At 47.1% G+C, this 20,222-nt stretch overlaps 1 protein-coding gene across 2 annotated transcripts in view; it reads right to left on the reverse strand.

Annotated features, from left to right (window-relative positions):
* Positions 1 to 12,961, reverse strand: part of Reep1 (receptor accessory protein 1) — a 105,096-nt gene extending 92,135 nt beyond the window's left edge. Inside the window, exon 1 of one of the 2 annotated variants that reach the window (XM_036180547.1) lies at positions 12,594 to 12,961. In XM_036180547.1, the coding sequence (XP_036036440.1) occupies positions 12,594 to 12,625 (32 nt within the window). In that variant the 5' untranslated portion in view covers positions 12,626 to 12,961. The remainder of the gene's footprint in view (positions 1 to 12,593) is intronic. The other variant, XM_036180546.1, reaches the window with a different exon arrangement.
* Positions 12,962 to 20,222: the final 7,261 nt, after the last annotated feature.

The raw sequence follows: 20,222 nt of genomic DNA on the forward strand, positions 1-20,222 counted from the left end.
ACAGTTCCATGCCCAGTGTGTCTCAGCTGAGTACTGAGCCAGGCGGTGCTTGGCTGCATTTGACTGACAGGATGGCCTGGGGGAGGCTATGTTCTAAGTACAACATTTGGGAAAGAGAGTCATGCTTACCTTGTATGCAATTATAGGGCTTTACATGGAAAATGCCATGACACCAGTGACTGACTCCACATGTTTTCCTCAGTCACCTAGCCTCACCCCCAGCCCAGATGGCCATGAGCAGGTACTTACTGCACATGTGAAGAGCACAGTACTGTCAAACTGTAGGGACTCAGGAAAGCTGTGGTGGAGTCGGTGCATCAGTTCTCTCCTTCCACCATGGGAGTCCCAGGGATCAACCTCAGGTCATCAAGCTTGACCGCATATGTACGTGTATACACCCAGGAAGCCATCCTGCCAGCCTAGTAGAGTGTTTTATAGTATTATGATACTGACAAATTCCTCTGTGGGTGTTTGCAGTTTCTCTAGTCCACTGTTCAGCTGGCTCTTATCTTAGGAAGGGGGCCCAAAATATTCTCTGTGTCTCTCCCTTGTCCCCTCAACTCCTAGGGGCCCTGTGCTTAAAGAAGCTGACCATATCCTCCGATGTTTGGTGGGTCCTGGCTGCCACTTGGCATATCCCATTTCTCAGCCACAGGAATGGTAGAATGACAGGCTTGTAGCCAGACTAGAAGATGGTTCCTAGGGGTGTCTGCAGAAGAAGCGTCTCAGATCCCTGCTAGATAGAGATGAAGTCAAAGTCCATTCATTGGCTGCCAGGAGTCAGTCATATCAATATAGGAGGCACCAAGGACTGTAGAAGAGAGAACAGAGAGCCTGATGATTTGGTACCAGTGCCGAGCTGCTGGATCAAGACTCCCCAGAAGCCAGTGTTGCTCGAGATATCTTTGAGCCAGCATGTCATACTTTAAAATAAAAGTCAAGCCGGGCGATGGTAGTGCATGCCTTTAATCCCAGCACTCAGGAGGCAGAGGCAGGCGGATCTCTGTGAGTTCGAGGCCAGCCTGGGCTTCCAAGTGAGTTCCAGGAAAGGTACAAAGCTACACAGAGAAACACTGTCTCGAAAAAAGCAAAAACAAAAAACAAAATAAATAAATAAACTAAAATAAAAGTCATATCTTCAAACCTCAAACATAAAGGACTCTTCATAAGCTTCAGTAATTAAAAGTGTGGTGCTGGTGTAAAGCCAGACAAAGCATTCACTGATAAAACAGAGTCCAGAAACACCCACACCAGGGAAACCAATTCATGGTAGGCTGGTACTTCAGAAGTGCAGAGAAAGGACACACTTCCAAGGCATGGAACTGGGTAACTGGTTTCCATATGGGGAAAAAATAAGTCCCTGTTTTACGTGATACATAATCCTAGCTCAGAGTTGATTAGAAAAGTGAAATGTGAATAGGAATACTGTTCAAGTACAATTCGGTAGGCTCGTGAGTTCAGGGAGAGGAGCTTCAGAGGCCATAAACAACACTGTAAGTAAAGGACTGGAGTCACGGCTCAGAGGTTAAGAGTGCATGCTGCTCTCACAAAGGAGAGTTCAGTTCTCAGGACCCTCATTAGAGGCTCACATTTGGGGATTCCCATTCCAGGGAATCTTACATCTTCTTCTTGCTTCCAAGGGCACCTAAGCACATGGTACACATATATACACTTGGGCACACACACACATACACATGGAATAAATAAATGTTTAACAACACTAAGAATCACAAAAGTTGATTAATCTATGGCATGAACACCAAGAAATGCTGCACATGAAAATACATCACAAAGAAAATGGGAGAAGAAGCTACAGACAGAGAGGAGACATTTGAGACATATAAATGGCAATGTGGTAGCATACAGGTATTTAAAGAACTGCTCCTGCAGTGTGGGAGAAAGTGGGGGGAAACTGACCAAATTTGAACAGGTACTTCACAGGAAAGAGAATGTGAATGGCTAGTAAACACACACACACACACACACACACACACACACACACACACAAAACAAACAAACAAACAAACAAAAAACACCACAGTCTCATTAAGTATTCAGGGAAATGCAAAAAATAAAAAACAAAAACAAACAAAACCATAATGAGGGTTTGGGACTTAGTTGATAAAGGTTTTTTGCAATAATGAAAACATGAGTTTCATGCCCAGAACCCATGTTTAAAAAAAAAAAAAAAAGTTAGGCATGGTGGCACATGCTTATAAGCCCAGTGCTGGAGCTCACTGGCCAGCTAGCCTAGTCTGCTTGGGCCAGTGAAAAATCCTGTCTCAAGAAACAACGGGGCTGGAGCTGGAGAACTGACTTAGTGGTTAAGAATACTTGCTGGTCTGGCCAAAGGATTCGGTCTGCAGCACCAAGGGACCTGGCATGCTCTTCTGGCCTTCTCAGGCACTGGCACAAACCTGGCTTTCAATACATGGGCCTTTGGGGACAATAAGGAACCAAACTGCAGCAAATAGTGAGGACTCCCATCCTTCCTCAATACTGATTCATTAGTTCATCACTTAGCTAATTTATTAATCAATTCAGTGTCCATTATTGATCATTCCCTTGGTGCTATGCCCTATGTTGGGCATTTCAGACATAAAGATGAATGAGTTATGATTCCATCTTTGAGAAATAGATGGAGTCACATAGCCAGTGAATGGAAACTGGGCCTTAAATTCAAGTGTTTCAACTGCCTGACTTGGAATCTTTTCCTTTGTTACTTAAAAACTCAGCTAGACCTTTGAAGAGGTATGCTGTTATATTTTATCTCATATTTTTAGATGTTTTATTTGTTATTTTTGGTTTCTGAACCACTCTGAGGCCAGACTAACTTGGAATTTACTATGTAGCTCAAGCTGGCTTCAAACATGTGGAAATCCTCCTGCCTCAGCCTCCTGAGTGCTGAGATTACAATTGTGAATGACCCTGCCTGGCTTAGAATTTCTTTTAACTTTTTTTTTAGCTTAAACAATAAAATTTAATTTTTTTGTTATTTATTATATTTGTGTTTTAATTTTACACATCAGCCATGGGTTCCCCTGTCCTCCTTGAGCTGGCCTTGAGCTTACAGACATCCACCTGCCTCTGCCTCCCAAGTACCGGCATTAAAGGTGTGCGCCACCATGCCTGGCTTCCTCCATGAACACTCTAAACAACCCGTTAAGAGGGAACAGAAGTGGGTTTTCCTGAATTGTTTCTGTTTATTCGTTTGGCTTGATGGTTCTGGAGGTCAAACCCAGGGCACTGTGCACACTAGGTGGATGTTCTGCCAGTGAGCCACATCCAATGGTCCAAACAACAGTAAGAAGAAGGGCGTTAACATAGAGTTAGAGTCATATTGGATGAGTGGGGTGGGGGTGGGGGATGGGTGGGGTGTTGAAGGTAGAGCTAAGAGGATTACACAGCACACAGGCCCTGGCCTGGAGAATGCTCAGATGTCACTGGACTTTGCAACCTTCTCAGGGGAGACACATGGACTAATGGGTCTACATTTCAATATGCTCATGAGAACAAGTCCTAGTGTGTTATTAGAAATCTACTCTAGTACCAATTAGTCATGTCTTGCCCGTTTCTTTTTCTAGGCAGATTGCTCCCATTCTCCTGAGTGGTCTGTGTAACTTGCCCAGCCTGATTTTCTGTATGTCAGGCATTGTCTTGCCCATTTGAACTTCAATGGTGACAAAGCATATTTTTATTGCTCACAATTAATCAGTCTATCTTTGAAAGGCTCTAGGCCAGTGATTCTCAACCTGTGGGGCACAACCCCTTTGAGGGATTTAATGACCTTTTCACAGGGGTCACCTAAGACCATCAGAAAACAGATATTTACATTATGATTCACAAGAGTAGCAAGATTACAGTTATGAAGTAGCAATGGAAATAATTTTATGGTTAGGGGTCACTACAACATGAGGAACTGTATTAAAAGGTCGAAGCCTTAGGAAGGCTGAGAACCACGGCTCAAGGCTCTGAGCATTAGATTAGTGAAATCCAATAATAGCATTTGAAACTCATAAAAAAGTTAGGGCGGGGTCTCTTAGAACTAGTCCTCCCTGAAGAGATGAGAAGACAGAATACCAGTTCTCTAGCCAAAATAGGAGCCTGAGACCATCAGTTCCTTTTTATTTCATAAGGATAATGATGTATATTGCCTGCTGACTTGGCATTTCTCAACCTTTGTTGGGATTTTGTTAAAATGCAGATTCATTAGGTCTTGGGCAAAGCCCTGAATTCTGTATTCTCAATTATTCCAGATATCCATGCCGCTGGGGTTCAAGCCAGTCTTTGAGGAAAGATGTCCTAACTCATCCATAATGCAACATGAGCTTATCAGGCACCTACTACAAACAAAGACACATGAGGGAAACCAAGAAACAGATACGGTCTCCAAGGAGCAGTAAATACACAAACCACAGTATCAGAGGATACGATACAGCTCTACCCTGGACATCTTTATTCAGTCAGGGGACCAAGGCTGGTTTTATGGATATTATGGTTGAATCTAAAATGTCCACTGTAAGCCAACGTCTTTGAATACTTGGTTCCCAAGCTGGTGGCGCTGTTCAGGAAGATGGTAGAACCTTCAGGAGGTGGAGCTTTGAGAGAAGTGAGTCACTGGGGGCGGGCCTTGAGAGTTCATAGCCCCGCCCCGTTCCTGTTCACTCTACTTCCTGACTGTGGAAACATTGTAACCAGCCACCTCGGGCTCCACCATGATGGTCCGAATCAACTCAAACTGTGGCTAAACAAAATCCACACTCCCTTCAGTTGCTTCTGGTCAGATACTTGGTCACAACAACAAGGAATGTGACTAATACAATGAGGAAGAAGTCAGAGCCACACATGAAGAATGGACACAACGATGACCCTATGCTGGCATCCACTCCATACTGTCCTCAAGCTCTCCTTAAACCTAATGCCTGACCTTTCATTTTAAAACAGAACAAAGAAAAGGAAGAGAAAGGAGAGTGAGGGAGACATTTCTAATTTAAAGAGGTTTAAAAAAAAAAAGAGCTCCCCTCCCGTCAAAGCGCATATACAGACCTAAGTCATTGCCTTTTCTTCAAGCTTTGATGGGGAAACAGGACAGGTAGGTAGACTAGTGTCTGGAATGGGAAACTTGGTCTGCAGCCTAAAGGACTGCCCACCATTGTCTACAAGGAGGTTTAAAAAATGTGTATAAGAGTGCCCAGGAGCATGGAGTTTGGTGGTTCACACTGGGGAGGCAGAGGTAGGATTATAAATTGGAAGCCACCCTGGGCTACATCAGCATTAAAGGCCAACCTGCACTACACAGCAAGACCCTGCCTTTAAAAATGACTAACTGGGCCAGGCAGTGGTGGTGCACACCTTTGATCCCAGCACTCAGGAGGCAGAGGCAGGTGGATCTCTGTGAGTTCGAGGCCAGCCTGGTCTACAGAGCGAGATCCAGGACAGGCACCAAAACTACACGAAGAAACCTTGTCTCAAAAAAACAAAACAAAAATGACTAACTGGGATTGGAGAGATGATTCAGTGGTTAAGATCACTGCTTGCTCTTCCAGAAGACCGGAGTTCCATTCCCAGCACCCACCCAGCAGTTCACAACTGTCTGTAATCCCAGACCCAGGGGATCCAAGGGCACTGCATGCACATGGTGCACAGACAGACATGCAGACAAAACACCCATACACATAAATTTTTAATTAGAAAAAAACTCCAACTAACTAAATAGAAAAATATAACTGAACTGTGACCAGTGAGGAAAAAGAAAGGAGGTGCTGGAGATGTTCATTCGTTTGGAAGCGTGTTCGCCTTGTGTGAACAGAGCCTTGGATTAGACTCTCAGATCTTAGTACTTGGGAGGTCACGGCAGGGCGTTTGGAAGGTCAAGGTCATCTTCTGCTACATAGTTTTAGGCCAGCCTAGGACACATGAAACACTGTCTTAAAACTAACTAAATAACATAAAATTTATGAAAAAATAAAAACGGAAATTATGCATGATTGTTGTAGGAGGAAGGAGGCGGCCACACGGAGCCTCTAGGCTGGACAGCTCCTGGTGCTGGCACCGGGAGGCTCTTCGGCCTTAAATTGCCAGGCGACTGAAAGGCCTTGGTGTGCAGTGTGGAGAGGGATCGGCAGAGGCTGCTCTGGAGGGAGAGAGAGATGTTGGGAGGGTGTTTTAACTCAGGAAATGGATGCTTCCATTCACAAATCCAGTAAAGATGGGACAGAATTGGTGATCAAACCAGGAGCAACTGATTCCATCTTCCCTGCGGCAACTACTGAACTCCTTCCTTCCCATGGCACAGGACCACTGCATGCTTTTCCTGCAGACAGTACTCTGGGCGGCCTCATAGGGATCATAAGAGATAACAGTGAAAAGTCTGCTCTCGGCACCAATGGCCACGTTTGAAGGACTGTAACAAGATCCCTGTCAAGATGTCTTCTGGGGCAAGGAGTATGGCTGAATGGTAAAACATGTATAAAGTTCTAGGTTCAATCACTAGCACAGAAAAAATTAAAAATTCTATTTCTTCTAACACTCCCTTTCCCCCTATATTCCTAGCACAGGGCTTGGGTGAGGACTCAAGAACTCCAGAAGGACAGTAATGTATGTACTGTGTGCTGTCGGGTGAGATCGTCGAGCTTAGAACACATACTAACTGTGTAAGTAAGCATCTCCCAATCCTTTGGGACATTCTCCAGCCCAGTAGTAAGAGGAGAATATTCTTCAGCTATCTAGTGACTGTGTGTGTGTGTGTGTGTGTGTGTGTGTGTGTGTGTGTGTGTGTGTAGGGAAGAGAACTTGGCAGGGAACATAACATATGCTACCTTTGCCGTTCACCGTCAAGGACGGGCCTGCATGGGATCTTTTGGTTTGCGCCTGGGCCTGTGCTGGTTGGTTTCTGTGAACTAGACACAGACTAGAGACACCTGGGAAGAAGGAGCCTCGGTTGAGGAACTGCCAGACTGTCTGTCAGACTGTCTATAGGCAAGTCTAAGGGGCATTTTCTTGATTCATGATTGACATGGGGGAGCCCAGCCCACTCACTGTGAGCAGTGCTGCCCCTGGAGAAAGTCTCTGGGCAAGTCAAAAAAGAAAAGAAAATCAAGCCAGTAAGCAGCACTTCTCCATGGCTTCAATTTCTGCCTCCAGGTTTCTGCCTTGAGTTCCTGCCCTGACCTCAGTGATGAACTGGTACAGAATGGCAAGATAAAATATACCCTGCCCCCACTGGGTTGCTTCGGTTCCGTGTTTTATTACAGCAATAGAAAGCAAACTAGAGCCGGGTGGCGGCGCACGCCTTTAATCCCAGCACTCAGGAGGCAGAGGCAGGCAGACCTCTGTGAGTTCGAGACCAGCCTGGGCTACAGAGTGAGATCCAGGACAGCCAGGGCTACACTGAGAAACTAGGACGGAGCCATCTCCCCCTTCCTCTTGCTTTTCATAGCTCTTCTGTCATCCGATGGCTCTTTTCAGAAATGAGGGACTTGGCCATAAGCACTCAGGCCCTCACTTGCCAGCTAACCCGGGCGGCAGCAGGGGTGGGGGGTGGGGGGTGGATATACATGGTGGAAGGTCCTGAGTGCCCCTTCCCAGCACGCAGGCAGAATCAGTAAACAAAAAGCTGCTATTTTCACTTCCTGGGATTCTCATGCACTCTGGAGCCAGGTGGGGAAGGAAGTGGCCTTGATCTATACTGATGCTTGGAGTTATTCGGACCTCTCAGGTGATGCTGGCTATCCCACCTCTCAAACTGGAAATAGGGGCCCCGGACTCTGGACTCCAGTGGTGGGAAAGACCAGTGTGGAGACTAGAACCCACATGCTCTCTCCTAAGCTACCATCTTTCCTCCTTCAATTCAACTGAACATTTATTTACCACGTCCCACACAACGGCAGCAGGAAATACGTACTCAGTGAACATGAACCCTCTATTAGCTGGGTTCTTTTTCTGCGTTCCAGATTTTAAGAGCAGGCCTCCAGGAAAGGCAAGCTTCTGTTTGAGGATTCAGTCTCTTTCCATTTGTTTTGCAACAGTGGGGGAACAGCTTGAGGACAGCCCACAGGCATTCCTTCCAGTCTCCTCTCCTTTACAGCCCTGACCCAGAGTGGATGCTGTCACGCTCCAAATCCTACTCCTGGGATCCAGCCAGACTTTAGCATCACTTTGTACTTTGCTAAAACTAATGTTTCTCACTTGTTTGAATTTTTAAGAGTTTCACCACATCTTATGCATGTGTCAGAGGTCAGAGATCAGAGGGCAACCTGCAGGAGTCAGCTCTCCCCTTCGGTGCCAGGGACTGAACTCAGGTAGTTAGGTTTAGCAGCAAGCGCCCTTATCTGCTCAGTCATCCCCCCCCCACCCTTTTTAACTAGATTGTTGTTCTGTGTGAGTGTGGGATGCTCCTGCAATGGCTCATGTGTGGAGATGAGAGGGTAACTTTGGGGAGTCTCTCCTTCCACCACCATGTGGGGCCTGGGAATCAAATTCAAGTTGTCAGTACAGGCAAGTAATTGAGTTACTGTCTCCTTGTTTTGTTTAGAGACAAGGTTTTCTGTGTCCTAGGCTGGTCTTAAACTTGATAAGGATAGCCTTAAACCCCTGAGCCTCCTGTCTCCACCTTCTCAGTACTGGGATTACTGGGACGCCATACCATGTTTAAGAGATGCAGAGCTTAGTGTATGCTAGGCAAGGACTCTTTAAAAAATGAGCTGTGTCCCAAGCCCCAGAAACTAACATTTAAAAAATATGCAGAAGGATTGTAGGTGTAGCCAGTGGTAGGGCTCTTGCCTAGTCCATGCCTACCTTGCCTAGCCTTTGCCTAATCCTTTCTCGCCTAACCCTTGCCTAGTCCTTGCCTAGTCCTTGCCTAGTCCTTTCCTTTCTTGCCTAGTCCTTGCCCAGCACACACACAACCCTGAGCTCCATCCTCAGCACAGCAGAAAAAATAAGTGATTCTGAAGCAGTGCATGGTAGAAATAACTCTTTTTTTCCTGTATATCCATTATATATTCATGAATTTTCACTGAATAAAGATTCTCCTCTTTCCCTATAGTGAAGAGGGATTTTGAGTCTTCTGACCACACACTGGGTGGGAGGCTCTGGGTTCATTCTGCCAGCTCTGGACCTCGGCCCAAGCTCTGTCAGAGACAATGAGTGCTTGCCTCTTGGGATACTTCAAAAGGCGCGTTCTCCCAAGTCACAGAACAGCCTTTGTGCCCCCTCTGTCAGTTTACTCCTGGACATTGTCTCCCAGTGTGAAATTCACTCACGTCTAGGCCTTGAGAGACAAGAGCCGCTGATTGGCTCAGTTAGGAAAGTGCTTGCCTAGCACGCACAGAGAGTCCGAGTCCAGCCTGGGCACATGAAACCCTGTTTAAAAACAAGTGAAGAGTGATTGGCAGATCCTCAATGAGCCCCATGCCCATGAAGATACCAAGCAGGTTCTACTAACAAGGATTCTCTTCATTTCCTCCTGGTTGAGCCCAGGGAGTCAGGAGGAAGACAGGTGGCCAGAAAGAAGGTTCTCAACTTCATACACACTCACTGAGTTTTGCCCACCAGGCACAAGCCTGCCCTGATGCCCAGGTGCTTCATCCTCAGAGGACAGCCCTGTCCAAATCCCTTTCTTGTATCCAGGACCCTGGAACCTCTGGGCTCCCTCAACAAAGCAATGTTAGATGAGGGGCCTTAGACGCCAGGTACTGGATCTAAAGCAGGAGAAGGGGCAGGGAGGAGCCGTGTTGCCTTTTCGGGGGACAGGGGCTACGGAGGGAAACGGGTCACAGTTACTGCCTTCATAATACTCATGGCCAGTGGCAGAAGAGACATCGACAGCATCAGCTTGTCCCAGTAACTCTGGTTGGATGACTGGAACCATAAAGACAGGAAGACACTCCCTCTCCATCCTCAAACACAGTGATAGGTCTTCCTTAAATATTCTTTGATGTGGCTGACTAAACTTGGAAAAGGCTGCTGGCAGGAAGGAAATGGGATTTATGAACAAAATCATAGCACAAGCTCAGACCAGAGAGCTACGGGAGCCTTAAAGAGATAGCCTCAGTACAACCGTCAGGGGTCCGTGACCATGCATCCATCCATCAGACTGAACATCCAGAATTCATGTTCTTCAGCTGGTCTTTTGACCTTGGGCAAGGCGCATTCCCTCTGCAGTTCTATAGATGAGGATGGAGGACTGGATTGGTGGTTTTTATTAGCAATAAACCCATATATTGTCCAAATTTTGTTTTCTCTAGAACCCCAATATATAAACTAAGGGAGAACTGTTCATATGAAATCAGGGCAGCAAAGCACAAAGCCCTCTGGGAATCCAGTTGGAGAACTGCAGAGCTGGAGCCCCTCCAGAGTGCTTACAGTCTCTTGCAATGTGCCCTGAGGACAGGAGGGAATCACCATTAATGTAGTGTTTGCCATGGTGCTTGGGAATCCACAGGTCACATGTTATTGAAACCTCTGCAACAGCAACGTGCAGTTAATTAGCTTAGGAATTGAGATCTGTTGTAATCAGGGCTATGAACTGGGATCTACTGGCAAGGAGCAGAATTAGATTTGAACCATGGATTTTCTTGATTCCAAACATAATATCAGAGCCCCACCCTCAGCTCCGCACCCTTTACCTCTTGGGCTGAATCGATTATTTCCTTGCATCATACATATAAATATATACATAAACATAGAAGAATTAAGTTATATTCTTAAAGACTATAGCTCCCCTAAATTTCCATGCGATTTCCTTCTGAGGCAAAGATGTAGCTGGTTTTCAGTTTATTTACACCAGCTAATATTCTATAATGGGTACTGTTAAGGTGAACCAGGAATTGCTGATTTAAATCGGTATTAATAATTCATATTGAGTTTATGTCATGAATTAGGGACAGGGTTGGAAGTACCCTTGACCTTTTCAAGTTGCTCCAAATCCCACCAATCTCGGGTGCAGAGGGTAGCTGTAGACCTGAGGGGCAATTCTCATGGTTATTTACTTCATAAGAAGTCTCAGGTCTTCAGGGCGTGGCTGTTTTGGAAGGTAACAATCACGTTGTTGCAACCCCTCCCAACACACATCTTTTCTACACCCCCCCCCCTCAGTTGCCTCCTCTGTGGGGGAAGAACGGTTGCGTGATGCTGGTTGAGGACCTACAGAGAAGCCCACCAGGCAAGCAAGTAAACTCCAATGCTCCACCCACCCCACCGGAGGTCCTCCAGAGGTCACAAGAAAATTCAAAGATCACAGGACTTTAGGAAAGAAAATGCCACAGAAGACAAGCTTTAGTCGGGCATGAGGCGTGGCAAGGCGTGCCAGTGGCTTCTCTGTATTATTGATGCCAGTCATGCCACAGAAATTGAGATATTTTACATGCCACCTGAAGGTACAGAGCAAACCCCCAGCAGCTGGCAACAGCTGTTGCAGAGACCTTTGTGGGGTAACTTGCTGGACTTTGGGAGGCAAGGGCAGAATGGTGGCTGGGCTACAATGGCTAGGGCTTTAAAGAACGCTACTCTAGACTGCCTTGAAAAACCAGTCAAGAAGACAAGAAGAAAGATGTGCCAAGACGTGAAATGTGGCACTGCACTGTCAAAGGGAGTTAACAGCCCCTCTTTCTTAGACAAAGAAAATGCTGGGCACGTGGTCCTCACTCAGGCCTCCCCAGACCCACTTCAGTCCCAGGTCCCCTAGCAGGTGGTAAATCAATCCCGATCCAGGTAGGAAGGTGGGAGGAAAGAAAACAAAACGAAGTCCCCATCACACATCCCCAAGGACTTCATACAGGCCTCACCCCAGATGACTCTGCTCTCCTGCACCGTCTGGGAGGTGTCACTACCACGGCCCTTTGGTGGTGGTGGTGGTGGTGGTGGTGGTGGTGGTGGTGGTGGTGGTGGTGGTGGTATGCTGTCTGTCACTTAGAAATTCCCTGTGCATACTCAGGGGTGCCTGTCCCTGTCTCTTAAACCCCTGCAAAGGAGAGCAGACAAGAGGGACGAAGACATCTACTCCAAGATGCATACTAGTCTATATGCCACCTGCCTTTGCCTCTGTTTATTTGAGAAACCTAAAAAGGAGTATTTTCCCCAGTCCATTGCGTGCCCCACTTCTTCTGGCTACTCGTCTCCGCGATGACCCCTCCAGGCAGCGCCCCTCTTGTCTGTCTGTCATTTTCACCTGACAAAGCGCGGCGGCCCAGGAGCCCAGGGCATTTCTCCCGAAAGAGAGAGACGCGCGGGGCACCCACTCCTGGCCCCTGCAAATCCGCCCCACCCGTAATGGAACAAAGCAACCGAGGCAAGGCGAGACGCAGCGCCCAGCACGGGCGACTCCACCAGCGTGCGGGGACCCACGCCCGGGTCCCCCTGCAAGGCGCCGCCCGCGCCTGCGGCCACCCATGGACCAGTAGCGCTGCGCGTCCTACGCCTCCTCGCGCTGCCCGCGTCCCCAAGCAGCTACTGTACCTGCTAAATTTAGCGACCGCCGGGTATTAATAGCTCTAGCGACCCGGGGCTGGTGGCTCGCAGGGGCGCGCGGCCCTAAGGGGACCTGGGGACCCGGAGGGAAGGGAAGAAGGGACGCAAGAAAAGAGGCCACTTACACCACCAGCCTGGAGATGATCCACGACACCATGGCGGGCAGGCGGGCGGGCCGACGGGCGCGGCCCGGGCTGCTGGGCTGCGGGCACTGCTGCGCTCCCGACACGTCTGTCTGTCCGCGCACTGCCGCCGCCGCCAGACTGAGTGCGCCCGCCCGCCCGGCCCGGCCCCGCGCTCGCGCGTCGGCGCAGCCGCGGCACGATCCGCCCGCTGCCCCAGCCCCCCGGGGCTCGGCGGGCCGCTGGCGATTGGGCGGCTAGCGGTGAGGGCACCCGCGCGACCCGCCCCTGCTCCGATCGTCCCAGCCCGAGGGCTGCAGCCAGGGCGGGTCCTCCTCCACCCGCGGTGGCATGGAACCTTGCCTTGCAGGGGCCCAGTGGGCTGGGCCTCGGAATCCCGGGAGAGGGCTGCCCCACCCTCACTATTACGGTAGGGAAACTGAGGTCTGGTTCTGCACTTTGAAATCTTGCCTACACCTGTCTAGATGAGATTCTGTCATTCTTCACTTAGATCATGCCCTAGCCTCAGGAGAAACCTGACATCTTCAGTTGGCACCCCATAAGTCATCATTACAGCATCTCCCCAAGCCTGTGCCTACTGACAGTTCTGTGTCCCTACACGATCTGACCCTGCCTGCAACCCTATCACCATTCACCCACCACTTGTCCCTTTAGTTCTTTTTACTGCAGATACCTTGGTGTCTCTCATTTACATATGTGTGGGGGTCAAAGGACAATACTGAACGGTGTCAGTTCTGTGTGGGTCCCAGGAATCAAACTTGGGTTATCAGGCATGTCAGCAAGCACCTTAACTGGAGGAGCTGTCTCACAGCCCTGCACCTTGGACTTTTCTGTGTATGTACATATACTTCTGTCTTGGTTTGATATATCTTCAAGCCTCAGCTAATGGACTATGAGAGCTGACCATTGCATACGTCATGGTCCAGCAACATTTGCAGAGCCATGTGGCGTCGTAGGCAAAATGGAAACTCCATTCAGTATAAACACTTTAATGCATTTAAAAATTATTGCATCATATAGAATTTGTCCTGATAACTGAATTTTGTGGTGTCCCTTTAAATGTTGCAGCCCAGCCGAGAGACTTGTTTTGCTTACCCTGAGGAGCACCTGCACCATCTTCATTCAATATCACAGGAAAGCCTTTGTCCTTTATCCTTTGGCTCTGCTGCCCCTTCCTCCCATAGCTTAGGTCCCAGACATCTGCTCTTTGCTGATACTCCGTTGTGTAAAATTCAGTGTCCAATCCAAGAAATTCTGTAGCGACCCAGCTTGCAGCTTTCTCTAGAGGAAAGCTCTGCCCAAGATGGCTTCCTGCAGAGGCAGGGTGACTTTGGACTTGAGCTGAAAGACACTGGAAATGTGGTGGAATGCACATGGTGGCATGTCCCTAATGCCAGTACTTGGGAGGTCGAAACAGGAGCCTGGGCTAATATCCTAAGACCAGTCTCAACTCACGCCCTCCAAAGCATGGTGGTTCACACTGTAACCTTAGAGCTCAGGAGGTCGAGCCAGGAAGATGAGCTCAGAGACATTCTTGGCTACTTAAGGAGTTCAAGACCAGCCTGGGTTACATGATGAGCTTCTCTCTCTCTCTCTCTCTCTCTCTCTCTCTCTCTCCCCCTCTTTCATGTGTATGCACAGACAGACAGAAAACACTTTCTGACAATGAAGGTGCCCGTAAGAGAGCTGTCTTTTGTGATGAGGAGTCTTAACCTATAAAACATTTACAATATGGGGGGGGGGTAATGTAGTGTTGAAGCCTCTTCTGAGGCTGGTCATTGCCCTATTGGGCAGCTGTGAACCTCACAGCCCCAAACCACTTCCCTTACAGAACCCCCACACTCCAGGCCACTATACACCTAGATATGAGACAACCAGAGGTGCTCCTGCACTTCAGTACCCCCTGAAATTATTCAAACTGGGGAATTGTGAACCTGCCTCGCCTTGCCCTTCAGGAATCTGTCTACTATGGCTCCCTCTCACCTGCCTTGGGGCAATCCTAGCTGTTTTCTTTGAGCGGCCTACAGGACCTGTGCTCTCCTTAGGGATGAGAACAAATAGAATAAAACTGAATTCTTTTCCAGCTCTCTCTTCACTGTCTGGCCTCACCATAGTTTACTAGAGACAGTAAAAATTAAATAGGAAAAAAGCTTGCAAAACTTAGCAGTCAGTGAAAACCCTAAGGCCAAGCCAGGCCTGGTGACTCACGCCTGTAGACCCAGAACTTGGGAGGTTGATGAAGGGGGATGAGTTTGAGGCCTACCTAGACTACAAATATGAGATTCTATGTCAAATAACAAAGGTCTAAAGGCAAACTTGGTATAGCAGTGCATGCCTGTAATAACAATAACAACAATAAAATGAATACTAACTTCAAAACACAAGAGCTCAGCAAAGTTCAGTCATGAAGTACATGCCTTGCAAGCACAGGACTTGAGTTTGACCCCAGAACACCCAGGTTACAAATAAAAAACTTGTAATCCAGAGACAGAGGCAAGAAAATTAATCCCTGGGGCTTGCTGGTCAACCAGAGCCTAAACTACCTGGTGTGCTCTGGGCCAGTGAGAGGCCCCTGTGCACCAAAACAAAGTGGATGCTGCCTGAAGAATGAAACCTGAGGTTTAACTCTGATACACACACACACACACACACACACACACACACACACACACACACACACCATACATATTCTAAAGCCACAGCAAGACAATACTAAGCAAGGTGGGTCTTCTCTGCCTTCCCCACACTTTCTCTTCGTGAAATCAAACTTGGGTTATCAGGCATGTCAGCAAGCACCTTAACTGGAGGAGCTGTCTCACAGCCCTGCACCTTGGACTTTTCTGTGTATGTACATATACTTCTGTCTTGGTTTGATATATCTTCAAGCCTCAGCTAATGGACTATGAGAGCTGACCATTGCATACGTCATGGTCCAGCAACATTTGCAGAGCCATGTGGCGTCGTAGGCAAAATGGAAACTCCATTCAGTATAAACACTTTAATGCATTTAAAAATTATTGCATCACCACACTCACTAGTGAGATCAGACGGCCTATCAGCCATCTTGAGGGGTGGAGGGCTTGGACTCTTACGGCTCCTTGGGGCCTTGGTAGTGCAGGCCTGTAGTCCCAGCTGTTGAAGAGGTTGAGAAAGGAGGCTTGCAAGGTCAAGGGCTATAGAGAGTTCGAGGCCTGCCTGGTCTACTTACTGAGACCCTGTCTCAAAAACTAAAATGACAACAACAAAGGAGACCCTGTGCTAGCTCAGTAGCGGGTTTGCCTGTGCTAGCTCAGTAGCGGGTTTGCCTGTGCTAGCTCAGTAGTGGGTTGTTTGCCTTGTCTGTGTAAAGCCTGGAGTTCAATCCTCAGCACTAGGGAAGAAAATTAAAAATTTCAAAAATTGTACTTTGCAGGGGTCTCCTGAGTGGGGAAACAGCAGAGTGCTGCCCCTGTGCGGTCTCCTTCCTGGGCATGCCCAGTGGGTAAGCTTTACAGGTAAATGGGAAACTCAGGTTTGATTACTGTGCTCAACTGGACATTTTCATCACTGAAACAAAACACTTAGGTCTGGAAGAAAGGGCTAGGAAATGAGTGGGACCATCCCATTTTCTTCAACTGTCAGGAAGAGTTATTCCGTAGAGCAAGGCTGAGTGATAGGCAGTCAGGAGAGAAGCAAGGGCAGGAAGAAAGTTGTTTTTTTGTTGCATTCCATTTTCCTGAGCAAAAATGTTGCACATCCTGAATCTCTCCATCCTGGACCCCTCCAGTTTGTCCTTGGCCATAGCTCTGAAAACACGGAGACCAGGGAGGAGTTCCACCTTCTAGACAATGTGTCTCTTGAGAGACAGGGCAGCTCTTGAGCCACTGTCAGTTGGCTCACTTAGAACCCCTTTCTCAAGATCAGAACAGCCGTGCAGTGGCTTCTGCTTCCGTTCCAAACCCTTCTATCTTCGGGCAGACCTGCTGCTTTGTACTCGAGAGCGATTCTCACATCCTGACCTTAGAAATTGCAATTTCTCTTATGTGTTTATTACCTCGATGAGTTTGTAGGTGATCACCAGACATAAGCTGGGCCAAAACCTTCTCCCTAGTAGTTTTTTTTTGTATTGGAAACAGAGAGAAGAGCCTTCTACATGTGCTTGTGAGCTTAAGTTCCCAGAATAAAACGCCATGTACATGTTAAAGAGTCTACAAGGCTGGCTGACCTAATAGAACTTTGTGATTGTAGGAAGTTGGAATGTTCCAGATCCATACATAAATCATCTAATATTATTTTTATGTATTTTAGTATCCATTCCTTGCTCTGATGGCCATTCCTGGTTGTCAACTTGGCCACATCTGGAATTAACTAAAACCAAACATCTGGGCAGACTTGTAAGGGGATATTTTTCTTAATTAAATCATCTGGAAGAGGGAAGATACATCTTTAATCTGAGACACATCTTTGGCTGGCAGCCAAAAACAGGACATGGAAGAAGGAAGCTTGCTCTCTCTTTGCTGCTTGCTCTCACCTTGCTAGCAAGTCCATTCCTTCACTGGCATTAGAGCCTACTTTTTGGAATTACAGAATATATTGAAGACCTGCTGAGACATCCAGCCGTGTGGACTGAACAACAACTGGATTCCTGAGTCTTTTGTTGGTAGACAACCATTGTTGAATTTTCTGGATCATAGCCTATAAGCCATTCTAATAAATTCCCTTTATATATGTTTATATATTCATTATATGAGGGCTGGTCCTCCAGAACACTGGTTCTCAACCTGTTGGTCAGGATCCCTTTGGGCAATTGAATGACCCTTACACAGGGGTCAAATATCTGCATATCAGATATTTATATTAAAATTCATAACAGTAGCAAGATTACAGTTATTAAGTAGCAATGAGAATAATTTTGTGGTTGGGGTCACCACAATGTGAGGAACTATCTTAAAGGGTTGGTCATAGCATCAGGAAAGTTGAGAACCACTGCTCTAGAGAACCCTGACCAAAACACTTGCCCACCACTGTGTCTGGCTAATAACATTTCAAGTGTCAAGTAACACCAATTGTTAACAGACCATTGGCTTTCACCAACCCCAAAGCTACAGACATCATCAGATAGCAACTAACACCTGTTTATCTGATTTATGTTCCCACTGTGTACTTGAAAAATTACTTGGTTTATGACTTTATTTTGTCTTATAACTATAAAGATTTCATGGAACCATTTCTACATTTGAGTATATTATTCACCTCTTTCTCTCTCTCTCTCTCTCTCTCTCTCTCTCTCTTTCTCTTTCTCTCCACCTCTTGAGCCTCTCATAACACAAGTTGTCACAGTGAAGGCTCTGTGTCACTTCCTGGAGGTCCTGCTCTAACAGGGCCCTAGATATTAGTAGGCCCCCAGACCTTAGCACAACTGACTCCATAATGGAAGTACCATTCAAGCTGTAAAACTCAGCATGTAGACAGCATCACCTGCTAAAAACTAAAACAAAGGCCTAGTCCACCAAAGTTTGTATATTTCTGAGAAAGTCTCTCAATGTACTAACCTTGCTTTTTAGCTTCTATAGTTCTGCTTCTGTCTAACTGTTCTTGCTAACTGAACCATGTCAACCCAGAACATGGTTTTTTTGCTTAAAAGCTCACCGAGAGCTGGGCGGTGGTGGCGCACGCCTTTAATCCCAGCACTTGGGAGGCAGAGCCAGGCAGATCTCTGTGAATTTGAGGCCAGCCCGGGCTAACAAGTGAGATCCAGGAAAGGCGCAAAGCTACACAGAGAAACCCTGTCTCGAAAAAACAACAATAACAAAAAAGCTCACCGAGAAAGACTCAGGGCTACACTGGGATCCCAAAATACTGGCTGGCTAATAAAGACTTTCTATTGGCTTAACCCATGTCCAAGTAGTCTTCTCTGGTGAATGCCCAACAACACTGCAGGTTGGTGATGGATATTATCGTTAGTGTCAGCAAGTACTTTTGTTCTAGCTTTTCTGACTTCTCAACACTTTGAGGGTAAAAGTGACCTCTGACCTTCAGGCCCTTGGCTCCAATCAACTAATTTGATCTGATCACAAACATCAAGATATTAGCCTTGGGGAGTCTAGTCCTCCCTTTAAAGTCTTCATCCAACTTTGCAACAGGAAAGTACCCCAAATCCCTTTCTTTGGTGATGGGGTTCCTTCAGAGTGAGTGTTGGCTTTGTGGCACACTATTCACCTGTCTGTGTATCCCTTTCACAAATGCATCATCTAAGGGATGCAAGCCATGTCCAAATGGGACCTGAAGCATAAGTAGCCATGCACTGTTATCTGTGACGCTGTCCCTGTGCTTCCATTCTGCCGTTGATGACATCATTCCCACAGCCAGGCACATCCACTACCATAAGCCACATCTTGACACTACCCCCATGCTTCCATTTCCACAGTTGAAGTCTCAATTTATACAGTTCTTTCCCTTTTTTTCTGCAGCTCTTCACATAGGGGAGAAATCAATGAAATAGATTGTGTATGAGAGCCAATTTTCCAAGATCCAATTGAATAACTTCCGCCTATGTGAGCCCAAAACCTTGGTTCCCTGATTTTCAGTGAACTTGAAGGGGCTATGCTTCAGATACAACATAACTAGGAGCTTCTTGATGCACTAACTGAAATGATTATTGCTCAGACACCTTTCAAGGTTTTTTTCATTTGCTCAGCATCATGCTGCTCCATGGGAAGCCACACTAGATGGAGCCTGGTCTGGAGATACAGTGGTGGGAAGGATAGGAAGAATAAACTTAACCCTGAGCCCTGGCCCTTGTCAGAGTATCTCAGACATACACCTGGCCTGCTTGATATACGTACACTCCTGTTTCCAGGATCCTGACTGAGTACCTCAAGAGCTCAGTCAACCTCCTCCTGAGGGTGACCTTAGAATCTTCGAAGCCAATACTGGTTTTCTTTGTCCTGACTCAGCCTTTTATTTAGTTATAAATGTGTTGCTTTTGTTCCACCTTGCCTGTCTAAGGCACCTGATCAAAAGCTGAACAGCCAGTAGCTAGGCAGGAAAAGCGTAGGTGGGGCTGGCAGGCAGAGAAATAAATAGGAGCGGAGGAACGAGAGAGAAGAGAGGAGAGAACAAGGGAGAAAAAGAGGGTGACGCCAGAGCCAGAAGCTAGGCAGTCACCAGCCAGACATGGAGACAGCAGCAAAGTAAGCTATCCAGGAAGAATGAAAACGAAAAGCCTGAGACACGTATATGAAGAGAAAGAGGATAATTTAAGTTAAGAAAAACAAGCCAGCCAGAAACAAGTGTAGCAGGAACCTTAACAGTTCTTATTAATAAAATCAAACCTGAGCCAGGTGTTGGGGTGAACGCTGGAAGATCAGAGACACAGAACAAGCCACAGCTTCCTCACCTCGCCAGTTCCTCAGCTGATCCTGTTTCCTCAGACTGGAAGCTTCTGAGTCCTTATCCCAGTGGCTCTCGGCTGAATTGTGCTGCTCCAAAGCCTGAACGCTTAATCAGCCAAATACTTCTAGTTTCTGGTCTTCACGCCTTATATAATCTTTCCCTTTCTGCCTCCACTCCCTGGGATTAAAGGTTGGCTTTCTGGGATTAAAGGTGTGAGTCAGCATGCCTGGCTGTTTC

The sequence above is a fragment of the Onychomys torridus genome, chromosome 3, assembly GCF_903995425.1.
Source record: "Onychomys torridus chromosome 3, mOncTor1.1, whole genome shotgun sequence".
NCBI lineage: Eukaryota > Metazoa > Chordata > Mammalia > Rodentia > Cricetidae > Onychomys > Onychomys torridus.